The sequence below is a fragment of the Odontesthes bonariensis genome, chromosome 18 (genome assembly GCF_027942865.1).
Source record: "Odontesthes bonariensis isolate fOdoBon6 chromosome 18, fOdoBon6.hap1, whole genome shotgun sequence".
Classification (NCBI taxonomy): domain Eukaryota; kingdom Metazoa; phylum Chordata; class Actinopteri; order Atheriniformes; family Atherinopsidae; genus Odontesthes; species Odontesthes bonariensis.
Genome location: NC_134523.1, coordinates 5,865,903 through 5,892,758, shown reverse-complemented (window position 1 = coordinate 5,892,758; position 26,856 = coordinate 5,865,903). Strand labels below are relative to the sequence as shown.

The 26,856-nt window shown below is 40.4% G+C and overlaps 1 protein-coding gene across 3 annotated transcripts in view; it reads right to left on the bottom strand.

The window, feature by feature from the left end:
- adcy2b (adenylate cyclase 2b (brain)) overlaps positions 1-26,856 on the bottom strand; it is a 60,596-nt gene that overhangs the window by 3,853 nt on the left and 29,887 nt on the right. For 2 of the 3 annotated variants that reach the window (XM_075449175.1, XM_075449177.1), the window contains 14 exons: positions 25,123-25,255; positions 21,778-21,954; positions 21,662-21,702; positions 21,472-21,552; positions 19,960-20,029; positions 19,505-19,602; positions 18,779-18,863; positions 14,872-15,012; positions 9,695-9,823; positions 9,192-9,376; positions 7,583-7,667; positions 5,584-5,742; positions 2,646-2,792; positions 2,365-2,472 (listed from right to left, as the gene is read on the bottom strand). In XM_075449175.1, coding sequence (XP_075305290.1) covers positions 2,365-2,472; positions 2,646-2,792; positions 5,584-5,742; positions 7,583-7,667; positions 9,192-9,376; positions 9,695-9,823; positions 14,872-15,012; positions 18,779-18,863; positions 19,505-19,602; positions 19,960-20,029; positions 21,472-21,552; positions 21,662-21,702; positions 21,778-21,954; positions 25,123-25,255 — 1,639 coding nt within the window. The remainder of the gene's footprint in view (positions 1-2,364; positions 2,473-2,645; positions 2,793-5,583; positions 5,743-7,582; positions 7,668-9,191; positions 9,377-9,694; positions 9,824-14,871; positions 15,013-18,778; positions 18,864-19,504; positions 19,603-19,959; positions 20,030-21,471; positions 21,553-21,661; positions 21,703-21,777; positions 21,955-25,122; positions 25,256-26,856) is intronic. The other variant, XM_075449176.1, reaches the window with a different exon arrangement.

Genomic DNA, 26,856 nt, shown 5'->3' with positions numbered 1-26,856 from the left:
ATGAGTGGGGGTGGCATGTACTGTAAAGCCCTTTGCGTGGTCAACAAGACTTTAGAAGCTCTGCATAAATGCAGTCCATTACCCAATTTATTGAGCTTCTTTGGATCAATCAAAACATGAAAGTAAAGCCAGTTTGTAAATCAAACTCTGATGAAGGCCAGTTGAAAGAAGGACATGAACAAATTTCCCATCGAGAAAAGCCTTCATTGTCATTCATACTAAAAGTACTTGCAATTGCATAAATCAAATCAAATTTTATTTGTAGCACATTTCATGTACAAACAGTTCAAAGTGCTTTACATAAAATAAAAGCATTGCAGCAGGGAGTGCAAGAAGCATTAAAAATACATAAGATAATATAAAGAGAAACAAATAAAATCATTTAAATGAATTTAAAATCAGGCAACAGTCTAGATAAGTTAAAAGATATTTCATGCATAGACACATAATATAACATAAGCTATATACAATAACTTAGAATGAGCTAAATCAAATAAGACAGCCCCTGAGTTGGTAAAGTGGTAAAGTGGGTATAAAGGATTGATGGATGGATGAAATATTTATTATATGGATAATATATTTATAAACTCAAAAGTAAGGTTAAAGCAATACTATGTAACATTTGTACCTTAAAATAACAGCTTGAAAAAAAATTTGCGGCTAGAATGAGTTTTAATATTACGATTGGCCTGTCTCCTATGCCCTTCGGGGGTCTGAGTTGGAATAACTGCGCTATGTAACTTTGCTGGACCGGCCCGGGAGCTGGCACACCTACCGCAAAAACAAATAGACCCCTCTCACGCTGCCAGGTATAAGGCTAAGCTAGCGCAACATGTTCAGTACGATCATCATGGCAGAGACACCGAAGAAACAGAAGAAGACGTTGACTGATGAAGCAAGGAAGAAGAAGGGATTTACGACAGGGTCTTAACCGTACATTACCTCCAAGCCTGTAGGGGGAGCTCCATAATGGGCTTTTTGAGAAGTTACATAGTATTGCTTTAATGTGTAATCTTTGGGTGCCAGAAAACAGATGCACTCCCATGTCAACCCTCTTTATAAAAGATCATCTCCTGGCTATGCTTAAAACATCGTCTTTCAGCATGATGTCGTGTATAACCATCAAATGCGTATTTGCAATTGTTTGACAGACCTTTGTTAAAATGAGTCAACTGGAATCATCAGAAGGTCTGAGGACAAACTGACAGAAATAGTGGTAATTGGTGAATCTGCCTACAAGAGCTGTCAGCTCAGAAAATGAAAACAACAATTATCAGAGAGAAAGGAGAAAGACGCCTGCTTTAGTCTCCCCCTGAGTGACATCAAAAACCTACAGGAAAAATGACTTTAGAGTGTTGAGTGACAGATCTGGAGCCCGTAGCAATATAAAATGCACTGTTCCGAAACTTGACTGATACGCCAAGTATCTACAGGGGAGGCTGGGCTTCATGGGCACTCAGTTAATGATTTCCACCGGTCACGCAGATTGCTTTACAAAGCGCCGTGCTGCCTCATTTCTGATTGAGGCTCTCATTTGTTCAAAGTGACTGCATAAATCCAAATGTGTAGTAATTCATCACCGCCGCATGGATGATGTTTAGTGTGTTTGGGAAGCAATTAATATCCTGAGCTTAAAGACCCCGCACTGTTTGCCACATAGAAGTGTACAGAAGTAGCTACAGCCCAGAGACGACTAAATTATCCACAGGAAGTACGGAAAAGAAGAGGGAGAACTTACCCTGAGCCTCACAAATAAGAGTTGTTTCCGGCTGGGAGAGGTGCAGTGGTAAGGGGCTCAGTTTCAACTTGATGAGCATACAGTCTAACATCTAAGCATAAGGAAGCACACCAGTTCTATTCTAACTATTGTGTGCATGTAAAACAGGCTACAGAACAAATCATACAGAACGCTGTTCCATTTAAAAACCCCCCAATGTTTTCTGCTGTTGCTCCCAAGAAACAAAGTGGTTACTGAGATGGATTTTCCTATTCAAATAACAACCCCCTCTCCCCCACTTCACTCGTGTTTTACTGAAATCTACAAACCTGAGACAAAACAAGCGCATCTAGGCTAAACAGGGCAGCATGTGCTGGGTTGAAAGCGATACATAACACCAAAGAAAACTTGCCCACTGCAGGGCTTATGAGTACTTTGACAGTAACATGCACAGCACCATCTCAGCATCAACATCGTGGGATTTAAGGTGGCGCTTGTAGGGTTTTCTGACTGAAAACCAGACCTGTAGCCGCAACTGTAAGATAACAAGCTTGTTGAAAGGGAGCTCTGCTTGTGAGTGTGTGCTCCCCTCACTTTGTGACGTAACGCATGCATGCATACATGGTTTCTTGTGTGTAAAAGCTTGCCTGTGCACACTCTGGTCCTGGTGTGACATTAAGTCCAGTTGCAGCCATGTAGGTGCTACCAATGGTCTTTATCTTCTCCACTCCGCTGAACTTTGGCTTGGACAGCAGCTGCGGACGCATGAGGAACACAGCACGTAAGATCACATGACCACAAGCCAGACAGCTCTCAGACAAGTTGTGGCAACATGTCTTTGAAAAAAAAAAAAGCAGCAAGAATTGTTCTTTTTTTTCTTTTTTCACCCTGTCAGACAGCCGGGATTATCAATAAGAGAGGAGTTTACCTCATCAAAGTCTGCTATGATCTCGTTGAGAAGACGAAGGCACTCCAGTCCCTCCTTATTGACATCAGACTCGGTATAAAACTCTTTGAAGTCCGGTATGGAGGCGAACATCACACACACCGACTCGTATGATTGATGATAAAGGTCCTGATAACAAGCAAGAGGAAGATAACGGCTGTATGTGGGATCGATTGAGCACCAGAGAAGGAAAAGTGGTCTGTGGTTTCATTAGGTCTCAAAATTCCATGAGCCGAATGCCTCACACCGAACACTGACTCTTTAAATAAATAAGCAGGAGCTTTAATCATCGCTGCGGGGACGCTGGGTCACCGCGGCAGCAGAATAGTAACAGCATTCATCACAAGAAAGACAGATGTAAGAACAAGGCAACAGAGGTGAAATATGAGAATGGAAAGTGTGTTAGGCAAGTAGGCTTCATCTGTTACAGCACCGATGCAAGCGCAGCGTGCAACAGCAGCAGAAAAAGGATCTGGGAACCAAAATGTTGCACACTGTAGCTGTCAAGGAAACCATGTCCCTACTAGGGATGGGAATCGAAAACCGGTTCCCAGTGTTTCAATTCCTTGGAATCGTTTTGCCGATTTTGCAAACGATTCCCTTATCGATTCCAGTGGGCGCGAATGACGCAACGTTGCGTGGCGAGTCCAGCGCAGCCAGCAGTCAACAGTAAACATTGCGCCCAAGCGGTACAAACGCTCGAAAGTTTGATTACACATCCCTAAAAAAGACGACAACAGGGCAACTTGCAAAGTGAATATTTCACCAAAGGGAGGAAATACTACCAACATGCAATAACTATGAATGAATGTCGCGTTTTCGATCCGCTCCGGACTAACGTTGGTGAATCTGAACCCAGCAGCAACGTTAGCAACGTTAGCATGTCCTCGGCTAACACTGCAGGTAACTAACTAACTAACAAACACTGCCTATCATGTTAGCACCATTTGCCTCATTGTAAAAGCTGCTGTTAGTAACGGTTAAGGTTAAATGAATGCCTTCTCAGGCATTACATTTAGATGAAATCATGAGAGACAGAGCCTGACTGGCTCAGAGCCAGAGGCTGGTGGTACTACCCCCAGTTCACCTCTACCTCCAGCTTCTCCTTTCACCAGAGCAGGGAAGAGTTAAATTACCCAGGCCAGGATAGACCAATGTGGACCTCACTGTTGTTGGGTTTGTAAGGTCATGTCGTGTTACTTCTAAACTAAACAAAGTTAATGCTAATCGACTTGTTTGTTGTCCTTTTTCTCCAAAAAATCGATAAGGGAACCGATAAAGAACCGAATCGTTAAGCAGAATCGAAAATGGAATTGGAATCGTAAAAATTATATCAATTCCTATCCCTAGTCCCTACATAAGAAATTAATTAAAAGTTATGGTAGAAAATGCAGTTTGATATACTGCACATCACTTTACTTGACAGCAGACAGTTAAATTAGAAGATCAGTACCACTCTTAGTTCTGTATGAAACATTTAAAGCTACCACTGACAGACATAAGGCGAGACATTTAGTCTCATTTATCAATTTGTTAATTAAAAAAATAGTCAAACTGCTAATGGGGCTCACTCTTTATTAGCAAGAGACATTCATTCTCTGAAGTCTCTTCTTTACTCTCTTGCAGAGATTAAACCAGAGGTTTCCACTGTGAGGTTCACATCCCCATAAGCAGCTGGGAGAGATGTAAGTGGTTCTCTGAGGGAGAGCAGTGAGCCGGGGCCTGGAGTGAAAGGGACAGGTGCACTGCAACTCCTTCCACCTCATCCTGTCACAATTCAAATTCAAATGTCAGCAGCCAGAAATGATATCTGTTTTTACAGAAATGTGCAAAGGTCTTGAGCCCCCTCTTATTTCTTTATGTACTGTAATGGAAATGGGAAACAGGAACAGCAATTTATTGAAATGTGCAAACAGAAATGGACACACTCTAAAGATTAAAAACAAAAATATCATCTTATGTCAATCAAACTGTGTTATCGTCAGCATTTTTTGTAGAAACAACAAAACAAAGGAGAACAAATGGCGTGTGTCTAAAGTAGAATTGGTTCTTGGCTAACTTGTTTGTTATTTGTAGACACACTAATTAATCCTTTCAGTTAGGTTCTTTAGATTATTCATAAGTCAGCGTTAAGTGGCTTAACAAACAAAAAATTAAAACCTTTGATCCTAAGACATCCTAAAAATGGTCAGGTACAAGGACTGGAAGATGCCAATGTTCAAAGAAAACCTTTAGAAAGCCTGGAGAAGCATTGCTAAAGAGCACTTCAAAAGTTTACAAGAAACTGGCTCGATGGAAGCAAAATAACGAAAACTGAGGGGTGGCTCAAGACTTTTGTACAGTACTGCATACACTATGACTAATTTTACTCAGAGGGGAGAGTAGTGCATCTCTGTTTCCCTTCGTTCGAGGTAATACCTTCCACGGGAGGAATATTATAACCTTTGGACTCACTGTTTCCTCAGTTTCTGGGCAATGGGTTAAATTAGACAGCTTGTAGTTCCAGAGGCACATTTAACAGACAAAAGGGTGGAAAGTAAGTGGAGGGGGATACATTTCTCAATTCTCACATGCATTGTGGAATGGAAAAGTCTGCATGGACGCAGCGACAAAACATAACTGAGAGTTTGTAGCCCACACAGAGTTATTGTGTTATATTATGAGGCTATTCAGCAGAACAGTTAGATTGTTATTTCATGTTCAGCTGGTGAAAAGCTTCAAAGAGGAAATTGTTCCTCTTAAAACTTTACTTTACTCTTTACTTTAATACTTGCTGATTCCTTAATTCCAGCCATTCTTTTCTTTTTTAGCACTGCTTGATCTTAACACTTCCACAGCACTGAAGTTAATCAGCGTTCAAAGATATGTACAGTAATTAGCCTACATGAATGTAGTCAAACCGTAATCTTTTCTCGTTCACCTCGTTTTTCCAGTTGCGTCCCAGGAAATGTTCAGCGACGTGAGCTGGTAAAACGTTCTCCAGCAGGACCCGGTTGAGGTTCTCCATGGTTTCAATCTCCTCACACTCCCTCTTGAACTTGTCCCTCCACAAGAAGTCCAACCGACAGTAATATTCATTCTGTCCACAGGAGGACACAGAGTAAAAAGACAAGTGTGTCATTAACTCCAAACACTGTTTCAGCAGAAACTTGCACCAAAACAGGAAGGAAATAATTAAAACTTGAATATACATATTAAAAGTTTAAAGTTCTCTATATACGCATATGTATGTATGTACATGTAAAAAGCTACAGATGTCAGAATTAGCCTTGTTGCAGACATGTGTACATCTTTTCTAATCATTGCAAGTACATGAAAAGGTTACTGCATTTCTGGAACAACCGAAACCAACCGAAACCAAAGGGAATGATTGCTATTCATAGAAAATGAATGTCCCAATGAAATGACAGTGAAACAATGCACGAAGCTTTGCTGTTATTGCTCAAGGAAACAGTAAGCAGACAAGACTGTTTTACATAAAAGATAGCCACCGCTTCTTTCGCTTTTGGTTGCTCACGCTTGGGGTAGTTTTGAATACATCTACATATGTTAGGTAGACTCATATTGAGGTCGAGACTTCCCAGGGTTGTAGGTTTGTGCATCTCACAGGGTCTCCTGAATGCACCCACATTATGCCCCAATAGCTGAACGCTTCAAGGTACTTGTGGGCTGGTTCCTACAGTGTTTGTAGGGATGTGTGGGAGCATTTTCAGTCTCCTGTGAGATGTACTTCATATGTGTGGTTAGCGGTCTGAATGACGTGTGTGTGTGTGCACAGAATAGCTTTCCCCTGAGAATAAACCATGGTGCTAATTTCAAAGATTGCAACAATGGAGATCTGTGCTGTTTTTTTCTTAGATTATAGTACTGTAGAGTTGATATCCTGAGGCTGAAATAAAGTCCTCTTAGTATAATTAATCAACATAATTTGTGTACATACACCTAGAGTTTCAGCACGAGTTTCTCTTGTGGACCTCGGTGAGTCTAGAAAGTAGGCCAGAAGAAAGAAAGCTCATTCCAGATGCCGTTTAGAAACCAGCTAACGAGCCTGTAAATGAGTTTCGCTCCACTGCGCATCTGTTCTTGAGGGATGAATTACTGAAGCCTTGTTTCTTGTAACCTGCTTTCTCCTCCCTCTGACTAAATTGTTGGAAAAAGGCTTCATTAGGACTAATGATGAGAATTTTGAAAGGCAAATTTGTTAATGGCTGGCTAAAAGCATGTAAAATCAGCGCTGACTTACGTCTTTCTGCAGAATGTGCTACGGGGAACAACCCTCTGTAAACCTTTACCTTGTTCCCCGAATTATTTTGATGATTGCTGTTGGAAGCATTGTGCTGCACTGATTTCTAACCAAGCAGCATCCGGAAGACTGAACCTAATTGGCCATTAAGAAGTTTGCAACAAAAAGTTGCGTGCAAAAGAAATGCTCCAATCCCTCGAGTGACGGTGACCCAGAATGAGAACAATGCAAGAAGCTGCTTGGACCAACGCTGCCTCTCAGGGGAGACACAGTTTTGGGCACAGAAGCTATGGAGGTTGTCTTTTTGCTTTGAGGTTGCAAATGATTGATTGTAACCCCCATAAATGATAAACCCCTTACAATAAATCTGCGTACGATGTGAGATCGTTGTGTCTTACACCACAAAGACATCCGTCTGAGCAGTTCTTTGCTCTCATATTAAATTAGATCCTTTAACGTTGCAGTTCTTCTGCAGAGGAATAAAAGTCATTTCGAATTCACTGGAAGAAAATCCCCCTCAAAAACTATTTCTGCTCTTCTACAGTTGAGTGTGATGTGTTGCGTGACCTGTTAACACGCTTATGACTGCAGCGGATGGCCCATCTGCTGAGAAAATAGGTCACACAGGTATGAGCCGTCAAGTCGCTATTGGGGTCGTTTTAAGGAGGCTACTCACCTGCCTGGCTAATACGAGCAGTGTGATGAAGAAGATGAATAAAGAAACCGAACCCATTGTCTTCAGATCCTTAAGGACCCCTGGTCTGAAGACAGAGAGTAACACAATTATAATTTATGACTGTCATTCAGAAAGAAGGTTTTAGGGCAAAACACAGACATGAAGCATTTTCAACATCTTTGAAAGTGTGACATATCATGAAGAATTAAGATCGCTAATTGTTGCTGGTGGGGGTCTAACTTTGAGGTTTGTTGACAAAAAAAATTTATTTCAATGCATTCATGTAATGTTCATGTCATTCATCAGCCTTCCAGGCAGCAGTTCATTTTAGTAAAGTATAAAAATCCTCTTACAACCCTGATACCTGTAGTTGTTCTTTCCTTTATACATGCTCCTCAGACATTCTGACATGTTTTAAAAACTGGAAAATGATCACCAACTACACATTTAGGTGCCTCCAATATCCAGCTTGTATCATCTATTGCAAACGCAGTTAGATCCATAAATCATTTTTGTCAATATTTGGATCTCATTACAATAGATATAATTGGTCCTTTTACATAACAAAAATCCCAGGCAATAAAATCTTATGTACTGTAATATCAGTATGTAAATCTTAACATTAACGCTTATTTAGATTAAGTTTGTACTCTGCAACATTTATGCTTTTGTGGTTACACTTTAATTGTGTACAAGTAGCAGGAAACAGGAAAGGGGGGGGGGGGAGGTTTAAGTCTAAAAAGACAAACGTTAACAGTTCCACGGCTAAACTAGCCAAACCAGCTTTAGCTTTACCTTCTAATCATGGATGTAATACATCCATGCTTCTAATAGGCTAGTTTCAAAGTCTGTTACAACTTGTCTTCCTAAAGATAGAGGATTTTGAGGAGTTTTGAACATTGTTGTTTTAATATAACCTCTTAAATCCTTTCAATAACGATATCCTAAATAATTCCAATGACAACATGTGGAAACTGTTCAGCAACATTTTTTTTCTTCCCATTTTTAGGGTCAGAACTTAGAGGGTATTTTTGGTTGCCTAATCTGTGTCTCAGGAAATGAATCATAAATTGGTACCGCAACAGAAAACTGCATTCATTTGGCAGTTCCGTTCTATCTCCTTTTCATTTAGCACTTCGTAACTGAGCAGCGCATCATACTGAAAAGGAAAAGTGAGAAAAAGAAATAGACTGGAAAATATAAGAGTGAGAGAAAAGTCTCTCTTGGTGCTCTGAAAACTTTTGGGATGATGGGATTTTTTAAATTCTTTTTTAGCAGTTGTCAGTCAAATATAAAATGAATTCATATCCCTCAACACAAACTGCAGTATCTCATTCTGCCACTCATCATCCTGCTGTCCAGGGGTTACACTTGACTGATAGTCATATGGAATCCTGCCAGTCTATCCCTCAAGTCCATAATGCATTCTCATCAGTCATTTTTAATGGGATGTGCTTAACTGATACGAGGATGCTGCAGGGTCAGTGGGGGAGTGGAGGGTTTCAAACTGATTATATTGACCTTGTGTGGGCCTAATTGCTTTATTATTGTCTTGTATAGAATGTAGAGAGTGTATGTGAAAAGGAGAAAATAGAGCGTGTGCACGTACCTATCTAGTTTATCAGTTGGGTACATAGCTTTGCTAAACCCGTCAAGCAGAGAGGCCTGTGTCTGAAGGATGATGATGTTGTAGATCACCACGGCAACGAGCATCACCACCATCTTCAGCTCGTAGTTGATCCTCAGAAACACCGAGCATGACACCAGACCCAGAATACAGCAGTAGATGAAGTACTGAGGACAGAGAAAATAAAAAACACCAAAGCCACCAAACTTTGTGTCAGACTTGCTCTGTTTTATGGATGTGAGGCTTGTAACTTGTGTATCAAGCTAAAAAAAAAGAAAAAGAAAAAAAAGGAGAGTGATTGGAAGACGTTTGATGTAATGTATTCTTACCAGCGTGTGATAAATTGTTGATAAAAGTCTCCATTTACACTTATTTATTAGCAAGGTGCACATTTAAGATGATTGTTTTTTTAAATGTTTTAATTTACTGTACTAGTGGTACATCATCTCCAGCTCATGCTGTTCACGTGTCACTATAGTACTTACTGGCAGGTAAAACTTGTTTTTATCTGCTTCTTCCTCTATGTAGTCAAACAAGCTGTCATTGGATAGATTCACAGGGGGAGCAGTTGGCAGGATGTCCTCTGTTGATCCTCCTGGATCCTCCACAAAGAACTGACAAACAAAACAGAGAGGACGGGGAATAAAAAAAATAAAATAAGCTGATTTAAAGAGTATTTTGTTGTCATGGTTCACTGGGTGAGCTGCACTTTCAAAAACCTTTAAACTTTAAACAATCTTTTGATTAGCGGACGAGATAAGTAGAGCTAAACACTTCATAGGAGCCTCTGTTTATGTCTATGGCTTATGACTGCTGTAAGGGAGAATAAGATGAAGAACACTCAATTTAAGTCTTTCCGTGTTACCATGGGGAAGGTTAGAGAGAATCTTATTATCATTTTAAGTATTTTTCTCCTGCTGTATGTATATTTAGCCAGTGTCAGTCAGCTGTACTGTTTACACTTCATTGCACTGATAATTTTCATTATGTACTGTCTCGATTCTATTTTTACTTACCTAACACATATATATTCATTTATATCTATATACATATAGATATATATATATATATATGAATGTATATGTATCACCAGTTTTTCTGCTCAGCTTTTTTCTATGAAAACACTGATTTTGGAAGACTTCTCCACACCGGTTTGGATGCTGAGCTGCTTATGGGATTTCTGCTGGTATTTCTGTTCCATTTGAACATCTGTTATGAGAAAAAAAACATGCCAACCAGAACATTGCTTACATGTGGGAGTTGCTTACTGAGCTTTCCAAAGCCTAAGTAATGAATAAGACTCGAAACCCAGACAAGTTGAAGAGACGGCGCTGCGGATGTAGGGCAGGAGCAAAGACACTTAAACATTTTATTTCCTTCGATCATCATGGGAAATGTGAGCTCACTGCCAAATAAAACAGATGCTCCTGGGAATGCTGTATTACAGACTCCAGTGCCTCTCCCCTCAACTGCCAGAATATACAGCCAAAGAGTGACTGCTCACAGAGCAGGTCGAGAAAGGCAGGAGGAATTACACTGTTAACAAGTTAACAAAAGTAATCCTGCACCTCAGATATTTAATTGCTGGCAGAGAGATTATATTTATGTTATCTGAAAATCTGTGTGCTAATAGCAGTTATCATTTGCAATTGGTAGACAGATTCTATCATATAATGCATCAATAATATTTATGTGAAGTGATTAAGTGAGATGTTTCAACAGTACTGTAACTACTGTAAAATACATATTTCATCACTTAAGAGTTGTGCTCATGGTCAGATGCAACATGTTAAAAATACATGAATTTTCAATCGTTAACGTCTTCTTCCTGTCTGAATAAGCCTGACAGTATTTATTGCCAATGATAGTTAAGCATGATTTGATATATTAGGTAACTTATCAAAAGACCAACTTTTGTATGCATCTGCAGATGTTACAGATGTCCAATCTCTGGAAATATCATTGGGTAACACGAAGGATAAAACAATTTGCAACAAACCTTTTTCAGTCATGTTTCTTGTGCAAAATTGAAAATGTTTAAAAAAGATTTTTTTTCTTTTTTCTGTTTTCAAATTTAAGTGAATGTGAATGTCGGCATTTGGTTTACCTGAAATGATCATTAGAACTTAATTTCCTTTACTAACCTACCAACCTCAAATAAATGTTATGTGGTTTGTTTTCACATCAACCAGCCCAGGCTCACCAGAAAATATGGAATACACACATTTATTCACTTTTCTAAGACTTAGCAGTTTCACAATAACTGGTTGTGAACTGTGAGTCGGTCAGGCAACGTCTACATGACAGGAGGGGAATGACAGGCTGGCATACAGTGTTTCCCACACATAGACTAATTTGTGGCGGGGCGCCACAGATTAAACACCGGCCGCCACATATTGCGTTTCGTTATTATTATTTTTTTAACGCTATTTAAAAAATACTCGTATTCGTTAAGCTGCATTTCCTTTTCCTGCTCTCCCTTCGTCTCTCTGTCAGTCACGCGTCTCTCTCACATAGCCTACACACACACACACACACACACACACAGCCCCTCCCCTCCGTGCTTCCCTGGAAGCGTGGAAGCTTGCTAGCTTCAGCGTCGCGTTAGATTAGCTCAACCGAAAGAAGACGGCTGGCGAAATTCACGAAAGGTTGGTATCACGTGCAACTTTATAAAATCACACATTAAAAAGTCCTATAAAAATATTTTACATTTTTAATACAATGTTGTCCCGTCCCGACCCATAGCAAACAAGCGATTACGCCTTCTTTATAAAGTTAGCTAGTCGCAAGTTTGCCGTAAAAAAAAATAAAAAATGTAGTTGGGTTGTCGAGGTCTAAACACTAGCAGCTGTGAATCAAATAAAGTAGGTTTTTTAAACTCTTACACTGAATGTTTGCTGCTTCAATCCAGATGAGTATTGAAAAATATTTTCCGCGATTGAAAAAGAATACGTGCGTGTTGAGGATGAGGAGCAGCCTGAACCGGAGGTATCAGTCTGAAACAGCTGAACAGTCCGACCAGTGTAATTAATGTTATTAATTTGCTTACAATGAAGATGTGAATATCTGCAGATAAGCCGCACCTGTGTTACCCACCGTGACACAGGTGTCACACATGCTTACGTCCCCCATAATTTTCCTTGATGGAGAAATTATCCAGGTTCTTAACTCCCAATGTGACATTATGTCACATTACAGATCTGACAGTGGGGGGTGGTATTTTGAAAAAAAAATCTGAAATGGGTTCTATGTGGTCTATTTAGTCTGTGTTATAACCCCTTTAATTTTCATTTAAGTAGAAATGGGTCTGGGTTCTTAAGGGTTAATACAATAAAGTTCTGTGTGACCAATTGTTAACGAAGGAATTATTTTGAAGAATTTTTATTTTTTACCCCCCCCCCCCTCCCGTGGCCCACCACCACACATTGCCTTCACATCTGTGGGAAACACTGGGCATAACCATTTAAATGTTTGTGACCCTAGTCATGTATTTTCTAACATATAGACCCAACCATGGCAAATGAATTTCAAGTATTTTGAACTCCTAACCCTTATTATTCTCAGTCAAGGGTACCGTAGAAAAGTAGGGGCTTGTGAGTGGAAGGGAAGTAGAAAAGCGGAGTTAATCACAGTTATTCGACAGTCATGGAGACGTAGGATGTCAATGGGCAGTCAAAGAATGTTGACATGCTGACAAATTGATGTTTTATCTAAACTCTCAGTGTTGTGCAAGGTTAGACTTTACAAGAGCTAATTCAACATTCAGTTCACATACAAAAAAAAACTGAACAAATCCATGTTTAGAGTTCTTTTTTGGCAATCGTGAACTAAAAAATTCAAATTCATTTCTCACTTTTTTATTGCCTCTGAATCATCCTCAACTTATGGCACATGGTGTTATGTGCAATTGAGTACAGGAACATGGGATCCCCAGCCATCCGAGCAGACAGGTTCACGTCTCTGCATTAATCATTTTTATTACTAGCCATCAAGATACTAAAATTAAAACTGTGATGTCAAAAAAAAACAAAACTATTTTTAGTGTATGGCCTACTTTATATGATCACGTTCGTACACTAATAAAAGCATAAGACAGCAGAAGCCCGTTAACAATTAACATCACGCTAAAGGTAACTGGATGTGTGAGCTCTGTGAGGACAGAGTCAGAGTGCAGCACAGCTGTCCGTGTCAAGGCCAAAATAAAAGTTTACCTCACATTACAGGTGCTAAAATCATCTCTCAGGCTCAGCTGGCCTCACTCTTTTTTGTACAGCTGTGATCTGAAACCTCAACACCATTTTTTTGCCAGTTTCCGTTGTGCTGTCTGCTGTGGCAGTGCTGCGTCGTTTTATGCTTCGATAACTAAACATGTGCGTGATTGTAGTTGCATTAGTTGTATATACAGAATTTTTAGGCCTGTGACAGGTGCAGAAATTATATGCAAGGTATGTAGCTTCCACCAGAGTGCACAACCTGTGGGGTGTGCAAAGTCACAACGATCACAAGATATTCACTGTCAACAAGAATGTTGTTAAATGCTGCGAGAGAGTTGCGATGTAGATGCTCACTTCATGTTTGGCATCTAAAGACTGCCTCGCTCGGTTCAAAATTAACAGAAATGAATAACACCACTCATGAGCGCGTTCATTTGAACAAGTTAATGCACAATACTGTATGCAGGGTGCAACTGTGGACCAATGTCATGAGATCGGGTATTATTACCACTCATAGAAGGTTGCATCAAATTGTTGCAAATTGCTGCTAGACATGCTGCATGGCATGTGACAAGTAACCATGTTACTTTGAAGCAAAGAAAACAAGAGTTTGACAAATTCCCACCAAAGGTCAGGGAAATAGAACAAAAACAACGCTTTTCGCAAAAGAAAATGACTTCCATTACTCCAAAACAAGTTTTTTTTTAACATTAAATGGAGCACCAGTTGTCGAAAGAATCTTCTATTTTTGAAGGAGGTCTAACTGAGCATGTTCAGTATGAGTGTCAACTCTGTGGCATGTTTTTCGGTGACACAGACTTGTTGCAAATGTCTTTAACTATTCAAAACAGTCTATCCATGAAATCATACCTCTGATTACCAAGCGTCAGTTTATGCTGTTGATGTCTGTGCTGGAACTTTACTTCCTGCCTTAATCAGGCCCTCCCTACAGTAAATTTAGCTCCTTCTTCCAAACACAGGAAGGTTTTCAGCTTGTACCGACAGTTTTAATCTTACACATGATACTGCTAACTGAGTCTCCTGGAACCACCACCTGCAGTGTTCTTATGAAGCTCCCAAAAACACAATCACTTGAATCAGCCTCACAAGTAATTGCTTAAACCACTGCAGTGTTAGATAAGGCTGCTGTTATGATTATATGACTGTAGTGCAAAAAAGGGGTAGTGATTTGCTTTAATTGCAGCTTTCTAAGAGCTACACCTGGGACTCACTCTTGCTCTGGTGAACTGTCACACTGACAGACTATTTTTAGCATTCATTTTCTTAGAGTAGAACTTATTGCTGTTTAATGTAATTTGCTGTCTTTAATATCAAATCATCAAATACCGTCCACGGTGCTACTGCAGCTGCTATCAGGACAAAGACAGATCCACACTTTCCCAACAACTCCTGCAGGAAAATCCACATTCTAAAAAGCTTCTCACCATATTGAAGACAGCCATCACCAGTATGAGAGCGGTGGTCATCATGGTGAGGACCAGTCGTAGCCAGGGGTTATTGGTGACGATGACGCGCGAAGAAGTCGGGAACCACGGAAGGAAGCAGAAGGACCCTTTCCCTCCCTGCTGGGGATGGAAAGAAACACAGTAAGGAAGTGGAAAATGAGAGCAAGAGGGAGAAGCAGTGGATAAACCTGATCCATGTCTCTCTGATAAATAAAGAACATCTTACAACTCGTAAGGAAATTGTTCTGCCTCTTGGGGACGCTGAGCTCTGCTGTGACAGATTGATAAAAAAGGGTGGTGGTAATTTGAAAATGTTAAAAAGTCATTTTCGATATCTTTTTCAGTCATGGCACATAATTCTATATAAATCATGCCAAACCCAGAGGTATAGAACATGAAGTTCACACATACCGAATCGAAGTGAATTGAAGATGGTTTAAAAAAGTCATTTTTATTGTAATTTAAAAGTTTGAGCTAAACTACCTCCTCTTCCGAATGTGCCCTCCAAGAGATTGTCTCTTCCTGTTCCAGTTCCAAATCATCTTCAAGAGTTTGACAGTTACTTTTCATTTCTCATCCTTCATGCATGTATGTTCACATTGCAGCACGAGCTCACACTTGGATCGCGTCCTTGGTTTGGTGGCACAAAGGTGCAAAGACGAGCAGACACGAAGATGAAGCTTTGCGAAACTAAGAGCAGAAAAAGCTTTTCCTTATCCTTGATGAACAGTGACAGGTTGAAAATGTCATCAAGACTTGGAACATTTTCCATAAACCACATTTGATCACAATAACTGTATAATGAACTCTTTCACAGATGAACAGAGAACGTCCTTTAGCAATAATATGCCCCATTAATGATGGGATCCACGAGTCCGACCAGTCACATGGAGCCGTAGCACACACACATACACACACAGAGAATTTAAGACATGTCTTCTCATTAGTCAATTATTTGCTTTTCAACCAGTGACCGCAGTAGCTTTCAGTGGGAACATATTGAGTGGTAAATGAGTTTTGTTCCTTCCTCGTGTTCACAATGAAGTGGTGTACAACACTGACATCTGGGTCAGGACAAAACCAAGGTTACCGATAACCCTCCGAGTAATCAAAAGTAAGTGACCCACTTACTGCGTGATAATACTTTCTTAAGAAGGGAGGAGGAAGTTGGTTCTCAAGGGAGCAATCTTTTATTGATTGCCCATAAAACATGTGTGACAGGAGCCCGTGTCAGCATGGAAATAATAACCATCACTCCACTTGTGCTAAGTAATAAGCTATAGCAGTGTATTGGCGAATGAGTTATTGTATGTGGGAGAATAAAAGATGGATTAGTTCACATAATCTTTGTATAAAATGGCTGCAGCTGATGCTGTGTTTCAACAGGAATAATCGGTCTTTTTCCAACATCTAGCAATTCATTCATTTCCAACAACACATTAAAAGAAGTTGGGGTAGAGGAAGGTTTACCATTGTGTTACATCACCCTTCCTTTTAACTCCACTTTTAAAACATTTGGGAGTTGCAGATACTAATTGATGCAGATTTGTCCATTCTTCCTGAACACAGAATTTCGTCTGCTCAACAGTTCGTAGTTGTTGTTGTCTTATTATCCTCTTTATGATGCTCCATAGTAGACAGATCTAAACTGCAGGAAGGCCAGTTAAGCAAACCCTGGTGCTGTTGGGCAGGATGAGGTTTGGCATCTTCCTGCTGATGTAACCGTGAGACCTCCTAAGAAAAGAGCTCACATTGATGGGAGCATTCAAATTTACTCCTCTACATCAATGGTACATTCGCACATATGCAAACCATCTATGCCATGGACACTGAAGCACCGCCATGCCATCACCAATGCTGACTTTTGCAGTTTTTGCTAGAAACAGCCAAAGTGTTTTTTTCCCCATCTTTAGCACACAGAACAAGGTGTCCATTTTCCCCAAAAGCTGAACCGTGGATTCGTCTGACCACAGAACAGGATTTCTGTCCATCCGAGTTCAGCTTGTACCCAGGGAAATTGGCAGTGTTTCTGCGCAGAGTTGATATGTGGCTCCCTCTTTGTGTAAGATATAGTTTCAGGACACATATTTGGGTGCAGCAGAAGGTCCTCCCGAGGTCATCTGGTTATATTGATCATGGCAGTGTGACAGGTTCCCATGCAGTGCTGCCAGAGGGCTCAAAGGTCATAAACCTCCAACAGTGGCATCCGACTTTGGCCTTAAGGCACTGAGATTTCCCCAAACTCCCTTAGTATTTTCATGCTATCATGTACTGTAGATACTAAAAGACTAAAGTTCTTTACAGTTTGAAATGAGAATTTATTTTTTTATTTATTCAATTTGAACTCTAAAAGACTATGGTACAAAGTCATGGGTCATGACCCTTGGACAGACAGAATCTTTGGTGGAAGCTTCTTTTATTCCCCATCCTGACACCCTCACCTGCCAACGACAAATCCGCTGACTGTAGACTCTCCAAGACCGCCATTACTTCAATGTTATAAACATTTTTCTATCTTTCTTTGCTTTTCTGGAAGTTGGGTTTGCAAATGTTACTGAAACTATAAAACAATAACACATTACAGGTCACATTTTTGTCACTAAATAAGTCCATTCAGTCATTCAGAGTGAAACCACTGCTTTTAGCAAATTATCATACAGAAGTGTACATGTTGCACTTGTGTCCAGTTTGATATTAGTTAAAGAGAGTAAGCCTGCCTATCTCAGTGTGTCTTAGCAATACATCATTATGTGAATGCGGAAAGTTTCTAGTAGCTTTAAAGTTAACATTTAGAGGGACAACCATGTGAGAGATAATGAAAAGCTTGAAAAGCTACAAAAAACATTCAGGCAAAAATCGAAAAATATCTGATACAGTTACCGCAGCTCAACAAAATGAGAACAGCCTTTCATTTTTTAACACAGTAGCTTATCAAATCAAAGCAGAACTTACAGCTATGGCTAAATCATTTGAAAAAGGTCATGGTTTCATCTTGTGATAGTACAAAACTATGATTTGTATGGATGGTAAATTTCAACTTGAATCTTGTGAGCTGACAAGCTCAGTGATTTCAACACTTTCAAGAGAACAAATCTGTAGAATGCATGAAATCATTTATTCATGAGGCACAGTTCAGTTTTTTCTAAATGCAGAGTGTCTGAATGAACAATGTCTGGGGATTTGGTGGCAGATCGAGTGGGTATTTATTGCATCCACTGTGAACCTTAAAAGTGTCTTCATAGGCGAGAGTTAAAGACATTAAACCTTTGAGTAATTTACTGTCTCAGTATCATATAAAAGTAGCAGTAACCGAGAAACAAATATTTGAAAAACGCTTTCATGTTTCTAAGTAGAACAAACCACGACATGCAAAGGCTTGTCAAGATCTCTGTTACGATGCTGTGTGTTGTGATCTCATGAGTTGGTATGTTAATACAGTTGTAGTAAGATTGGCAAAACCCACCAAAAAAGTAAAAATCTGTGACACACCTCAGGGAAATAGTGAATGCACAACAGTTGATGAATTGAACTATAGGGTTTTCATGGAAGAGTGGGTGCAAATCCCCCAACAACGAATTGAAAGACTCCTATCTGGCTGTTAACAAAGTGAATAAGCTTTAGTACCTGACAAAAAGCATCAAAATTAAGATTTTAACAGGGCTCTTTCAAAGTACTTTTCATGCTTTGGGTATCTTTCTTTCTTTTCAAACTGTAAAAGAAAAAGTATTCTTTAACTTTTTGAAAATCATCTTTTTGTGATCATCACATATTTACACAAGCTTACATTTACATGAAAGGTGCCCAAGTGTTTGTATGCCGCAATAAGTGCTTTGTGGGGTAAGGTTTGCAAGTGTGTGATTTCGTCGGTAAATCCACTCAAACTCACCAGAATGTGGCCAGCGAAGCAAAGGAGCAGGATCAAAGCCAGACACAAGAATGTCAAGCCAAAGGAGATCCCCAGTACAGCCGTTCTGCAACACACACACACACACACACACACATTATCCCAACACTTTTGGCATCTCTGAGTCCTCTGCAGCGCCATCCAGGGCCAACAAACATCGAAGACTGTATTGCATTCAACCTCAGACCTGCAAATTCTGTACACTAAGCTATCATAACAGAGCATTTTGTACAGAGGCTTTAAAACAAAGTTTTCTCATGTACCAATTTCTCTTAAGCAGAACACTATCTAGCTGATTTAAGGTTGCCTGCTATTAAACAGATGATGCAATGTCTACATGTGCACAGCAATGTAGCAAAGACCAGCACATAAAAGAGGAGTGAATTAAAAAAAAAAATCAATCGCCTCTCAGACGCTGAATTACACCTTTGGCTCTGAGAAGTAGTAAATTAGCATGATCTTTAATTTCTCTGCTCGCCATTAAAGCGACGCCACACTTTGATTCACTTGATCTATAATCACTAGCAGACATGGTGCCCTTTCATCTTGATAGGCTTTTTCACATTCTGCCTCTTGCTCCCCTGCCCCCTGTTGATGAGACACCTGGCGTCACACGGTTCCCTCACATCTGCCCGCTGCCACAGCTGGAGGTTGCTAATGCTGCTGGGACTGTGCAGTGCTAACGCCGTGAAAGAGGTGCACACTCACTTGGGCAAGACGAGCACCTGCACGATGAATATACAGCAGAATATGAGGCAGGCACAGGTGACGTAGTACTTGAAGGCAGGTAAAGTGGTGGATCGGTACTGTTGAGACAAGATGGGTACAAGTAAGATTAGAGAGAGAATTATGAAACTAAGTAACACAGAAACACTGAACAATATAAAAGCGTAGTATACATACACACTGACTATGCTAAGTTATACTAAAAATTATACTAGAATATAGAATTAAATAAGTATGAAGAACGAAGAATCTATAAATGATGAGAACACAGAAACCTGAGGACAAAGTTTTAGTACAGAATACGAAGTGGAGACCCTGTGCCCTGCAGCCTTGTACAGCCTCTGTAAGGACTTCCTTACCACCAATACATACATTATTCCATTGATTTGTTTCCCTAATGAACAATGTGGGCTGCTGTTTTGTATTCATTCGCCTACCTCTTTCTCCAGAGCTTTGTTGTGAAAGAACAATGAGATTCTCTGGATGTCCTCAGACTTCAGCCACTGTCTGGAGACACAAGTGAAACAGACAGAGCAGAGGGCCAGGAGTCAATCCCCATGATAGCTTGTTACCTGCCGTGATAGCGCAGGCGACATTGTTTTCACGTGGCATGCGTGTGTGTGTGTGTGTGTGTGTGTGTGTAATTGTGGCAAAATGAACTACTACAAAGGTGGTTTCAACTACTTTGGGATTGGGAAAAGTTTGTCGTGCCACTCAAGTCGTTCCAGTCCCTTTTTGCAGTGAGGCACAGCTAATGTTGAGACTGAACAATGTATGATAATAACACTAACCAAAGTCATAGTACAGTATAATCACATCCAACAAAGCTCACAAATGTGGAAATTATTCAATGATTTGTCACTGTGTGCCCTAATGCACCTCGTATTAATGGTTGGAGTGGGAAGAACACATTTCATGAAATTTTATAATCCACAGTGAGTTGAGCCAGGGAGCAGTTTCATGTTTCAATGATTAGTTTGATGTGCTCTTTTTTCTTTTTATTGCTGTGTGGTAATCACAAGTAACAAGTCCCATTCCAGCAGTTATCACACCCCTAAAAACTCATCTGTGTTCATTGAAATTAATTTTTTTCGTCGTGAAATAAACTCCCACGGCCTTAAAAATGGTTAAGACTGTGACTTTGTGAGGCGTTTCCCCTCATTCAGTGAATGGGATTAGAAGATTAGCGAATATGCTAATCTTCTAATCCGGCCCATATTTCTGCCCACGAGCACATGGCGATGGCCTTCCCTATTTACCCTGAAATGATGTATGATTTAGCTTCCCTCAAGGAGTGGAATCTAAATTATACGAGGTTACATGCAGGTGAAACAGCTCTCAGAACAGCTGCAAGCATCTGTGGCTATGCCAGTTGCCGCCGAGCAGCTACATTTCTGCAGAACATTTCTGTTCTGACATCTCAGTTGAATTCAGCCTCACTTAAGTATGTTTGTGTTTAAAATCGCTGCTGTAGCAGTTAAGAATGCTGGCGTCTGCAAAAGCAGCCAGATAACTTTCTCTCACGCTGCCCAAGCTTCTTGTTTAATTAGTTCCTCACTGATACATGCATGTACATTAGCTGTAGAGCCCCACCCTGCAAGCAGTCAGGCCTGGTTCCTCCAATGTTCTACATGGAACATATAGGCTGTGTGACCTTGCTTGAGCTTCACAAATGAATGAATATAAGCGGTATATCTTTAAAATGCATCATCATATCTATAAAACGGTTTTAGACCCACATCTATCCATCACTTCTGTTCCAAACGCACACTTTAAACTACAATGAATTAAGTGCGAGTTTGATTAAACGGGTGGTTTCTTTTTATTAGTTCATTCATAAAGGTGCTGACTTGGTGTCTCTTTCCTGCCGTAATCAGAGGTGACTGTCAGAGATGTGTGACTGTGGACATGAATGAAGAACTGGGATGAGAAGTAGACATTATACTTACTTTTGTGAGTTGATACCATCGATGGTGCGAATCATTCGTTCATTGAGTTCTTCCTCAAACCTCCTCCTCTGAGATTTGGATCTTAGATTAAAGAGAGAGGAAAGTGCGTTTACACATGTAGACGTAAAAAAAAAAATGTTTCAAAACAAATTAGTACACGTGTCATTATCATAAACGCTCTCTTACTCACCTCTCTCTTCTCTGAAAGTGGTACTGACCCATTGGAACATCCTGGAAGAGGAAGCAGACCATAAATGAGCTTAAATCTAAGTGGTGAGACCTTTGACAGACGCAAAGATCACTTACAGTAGTGTTGATCTTTCCATTATCTGCAGTCATGCTGTCTCGATGGTGGAGATTGGCGAATGGTTTGGCCGCTCCCCAGGACTCCAGATACCGCGTCATCCTGACAGACGCCCTCATCTTCCCACCATCCAGAGAAGGTCGCGAGCGCACACTCAACAGTGGACTGTGCCTCTCGGTCTGGGAAGATTAGGGGAAATTAGCGGGTGATTCCTAACATTTTGAGCTGGAACAAGTCTGATTGAGCAAGATTTAAAGGATGTGCTGCTAATCTCTTGGTGCCGGATAACAAAGGACGCCACCAGAGATCACATGAAGCCTAGACCAGTCCAGCACCAGCAACATAGCTGGCACGGGGGTCAATGTTGTCGCTCATGAGTATAAAATATATCTGCTCACAGTCTGTCATACATTACTAAAGTTTTGGGAACACATTAAACAATTGAAATGTCATGGCCTTCAAAATATAGGCAAAAGTAAAAAAAAAAAAAAGCAACAGTAAAAGTTAGGGGACTGCTGACAACCTCTACAGTGTAAATCTGATTTTAATGCATTCAGTGTGCTCAAACTCTGGACGCTTCTGGAACAATGGCCACTTCACAACAGCTTCTGACATCTTTGACCATCCTGTCCAACATTTTTAGTCGAGAATGACGCCGCTCTCCTTTTTGTTTTGAGAGTTTTTGGCTCCTCTTCAGTGCTGACAGAAATACAGAGAATCTTTGAAGATGACAAGTGGTGCACCTCTGGTGATTTATTCTAATTGCTCGTAGAGACAGACATTGTGATTGAGCAAACATGGCACACATGCCTGTAAGAGCTGAAACAGACACAGTCCGTGCTGGCTGTGGTTATTTCCAGCTCTGACAGTGACAGTCAATGACAGTGACTATGACAGTAGAGCAGACACCTTCTGTGATCCAGGCTCCATATTTGGCTTTGATTCATTCAGGGCTTCTTGCAAATGTCAGAAGGCACCTGCAGCCTATTTTTTTTTTTACAATTTGTGATAGGAACAAAAAGCTATCTTTGGTGCAATTAGAGGAAATTACAGTTGGACATTATCATATTCTGCTGAGATTCTCCTATGTGAACATTATGTTATGTTGTTGAAGAAGAAAGGTTTCCACAGTTTGATTACAAAGAAATTAAGTCCCATCCATGCAAAAAAACAGCAGAATGAATCTGGGAAACAGTACCTGCTGAAAATACTACATGTTCATGTTTGTTGGATCTCAGAACAGATAAACAGCAGACAGACAAAGACAACAAAACGTGCTTCATCACCCACATCGACAATTTAAATGATCCCCATGGAAACTGAAAATATTATTTTCCCCATAAGATAAAGTTAGACATTGATTCATCCATATGTTCTTGTAGCAAAATCCAACTGGAGGATCTACAGGAGATAAACAAACGACGGCTAAAGGAGAACGATGGAAAGTCTTCCCGACTGTAATTAGGGGAGAGGGTGCATCTAATCCATGTTACGGAGGGATTAATGGGACTGTTGAGCATAGCTTCTCAGTTGCCAAGCCAAACAATCCGAGCACAGTCTGGATGCCAGGAGCATTATTTTAGATAGAGATGTTCTCAGCAGACAGTTCACAGAAGAGGCAGATCCCTTAAATGCCCTTAATCAGCCCCTAATGTTCTGGTTTGTCAGGAGGAGCTGCACAATGTCACAGCCCTCTCACTGTGCCTCAAGCAGAGAGAGGTCAACCTAATCTTCTCTGAGTAGAGTGATTGAACACCGACCGAAAAATTGGTACACTGTATTATTTTCCTGTAGCTGACATTGTCAATATTGATTAGCAGTCCAGTGTGTCCACGAGAGGGTGAAAAGAAGATGATTTGTGAGCGTGTGAGCGTGTGCGAGCGTGCCTGACCTTGACCAGCAGATCCAAATGTTTGGAGGGGCTCTTGTTTTGTTCATAATGCTGTAAACAACAGACCCTAATGTTTTTCCACTCTACCTCATTATATGTAACACATATAAATGACGTAATCCCAAACACCATATTGTACCGCTGCTGCACACAAATCACAAACTGCTCTCTGTGATGCCATTTACAATGTATTTTCGACCTGTCAGCGTTTCTCTTTCGAGCGAAAACCTTCAACAAACTAATCAACACATATTAGCATGCTAACACTAAAATAAGATGTAATCACTGCCAGAAACCATCATTTTAGCATTATCATTGTTAGTTGTGGCTTTAGTGTTTAGCTCCAAGCTGCGCTAAAGTGTCACCGCCTTTGCGACTCTCTTGCACTCTGCTTGGAAATGCTGCACTGCAATTAGATGCAAAAAGCCACAACTTTACATTGTATTTGGCATTTGCCGCTGTCGGACTTTTGCCAATTTGTGTTCATCGGTGACGAGGCGTTTAAAGCAAAATTCAGCCCCAAGACCTTCAGCCTTAACATCACCCAGACTCATGCAAATTAACATTTGGATTTATTTCTTCTCTGTTTTCACTGCAAAATAATACGTTTACAGACTCAAAATCAAAGAGAATTATTTTCTTACTTTTAAGTATATTGATAATAATTCAGAGTTTTGCACATGATAATGTAGTTTATATTAGTTCAGTAAATATACCTTAAGCAGGTATATTTGGCTACAATTATTCCTTTCTTGATCCTAAGTTTCTTTTTTTCATGTGGGCACATTGTACAAAAAAGCCATGAGAAGGTAAATGGGTATGAAGCGAGAACTGTGTAATTAATACCAACAGCAAACATTTTCACTCTATGTACCATAAGCAAAGCCCTCAGGACAGTCTGCAAATATGCAGATTCACAAAAATGGTGAATGATGTCTGAAAAATATTCTATTTCAGAGGCTTTATATATTTGACAGTTTAACGGTGGGACGGCCCTGAGCCCTCGTGCTTTTAAAGAGCCCATGAGGACAAAAAGAATTGGCCTCGTCTTGTTAAATTGTTTATTTCTCTTCAGAGTTTTCCTCAAACCTATGATGGAGCTCTTCAGATGCTTCCAGACTGGAAAATAATGTCTGTAAAGTGATGTGAGGGCTGGAAAAAAAATATGAATTATAACTTCTAGTAGGACACAATTTATTGGACAATATTAGACTATGGGATTAAAAGACTACAGTACATCCCTTGTTTCAGATGTAATAGATCTAATGTTTCAAAACGTTCCCCCTAACAGAACATCATACTTACATATCATATTTTTTACAAATCCAATAACAGAAACTGTGTTTTATGAGCTGGAGACAGTGTATTTTGAAAACTTGCAGAAAATGCATTGAGGGTCACTAAAACCGTGCTTTCTGTCTGAGTGCGCATGAACATGAAGGGGGCGGCATCTAACCTTGGGATTGATGACCAAGAAGGTGACCACATTATGCTCTTTCAGGTAGGAATCTCTGCTCTGTCCGTCTCCAGGCTCCACCTTGTATGAACCTTTCAAATGCTCCAGCGTCACCGAAGAGATGTGGACCCTCCTGGAGACGAGTAAGTGGACAGATAATGAGAGGTGAAGTGCATGCGTCATTGCGCCATTGACAGCTCTATCAAACGTATTATTTGCTTTCCAGCTGTCGAACCACTCTGGCCTGCAATTCTCCCTTTTCATCTATATTTGTTACCCTCCAAACAGAGGTGGGAAAAGATGGAAATATGTTTTTTGCCCCCCTTTTTTTAAAAAAACAACAAAAACAGATATATATATATATATATTTTCAGATACCTCTCAGCGGGTGTAGCAGCACACAAACCATTAGCAGCCCAGTGAGACAACAGTGCGGCACTGGAGAGCTTATTTTCAGAGCAGCATATACACCTACCCACCGGCCAATTTTCCCAAGCTTGTTACAATGCCAGGTTGGCAGAAGTAATGGCCACATAACAAATGCAGAGCTGCTTGGTCAAATGAGGTAGCTATAATTTACTAGAATCTATATAATAGGTAGAATTAGAACAGACTTGTCTCATGTTCCAAGTCCCTCGGATAATGAGTTCATATCCTGATGCGAAAAGATGCATTTTGACCAACAGCACTCAGAATTGAAAGGACTCAGGGCTTTTTTCTGGCAAAGAAAGGTTTATTTCAGTCGTGGCTCTGTTACTTTTCCACTGAGGTCTAAAGTTCATGGTAGTTTAGGCAAACTAAGGCTGCTGAAGTGTGTTGCTCCACCCCATCAGCGCTCGGCAGAATCTCCGCCCTACCACTCGAGGCCACGCAGTTAAACCAAGAAATGCACTTCAGCTGCCATTGTTTCACATCATTAATGGAGTTTTTGTGGTTTCTTCTTGTGCCTTGGAACATAACCGCTGTGTGGAAATTGAAGATGAATGTTTTATTGCTTTAAATCACATCTCTGTTATCACAACTGCTGCTGCCTTAGGGTTAAGTGCAGCGTGCAGTCAGGGAGGTGCGCTTCACCGTTTTTAACTCAAAATCTGTCCTGTTACGCAATTCTATGGGCTTTTGGGTGTTTTTATTTGAGTCATGGAGCACAACTACTTTAGAAGACCAGAGATTACCATTTCATTGCTCAAATTTGACTGCTCTCATGTAAAACTGGAGCAGCCTCCCATTATGGCCCTCGCCCGACCACCGCAGCTCGCACTGTACGCTGTGCTTCCACAGCCCGCCTCCGCTCCGCAGTAAAATCCCAAGGAAGCACGTGTCGGCTCCATTCCCATAAATGACTGTTACACATTTCTACTGTGTTTTAGGTGTTTTTATCCGAGCTTTGGAGCATAACCACAATAATAAAAACAATTAGACATGAATGTTTTATTGCTCTGATTTAAGTGCTTTCTTACATTAAATCTGAGCTTTGTGTCCTCATTCATTCTGGAGCTCACAAACTGAATGTCTGTTTTTACAGACAGTAATAACTATTCCTGCAGTACAAATTACAGTTAACAAATTTTATGAACTACAGTGGATATCAAACCAAGGATGACTGAGGCAGAAAGGCGGTAATAAAACACTGGGAATGCTTGACCAATCACAAATGTCCATCTCTGCAAGCTCCACACCAAAGGTTCAGGGTAGCTTCAAAATTATTACCTCCATATGAGGACAATTTCCGTG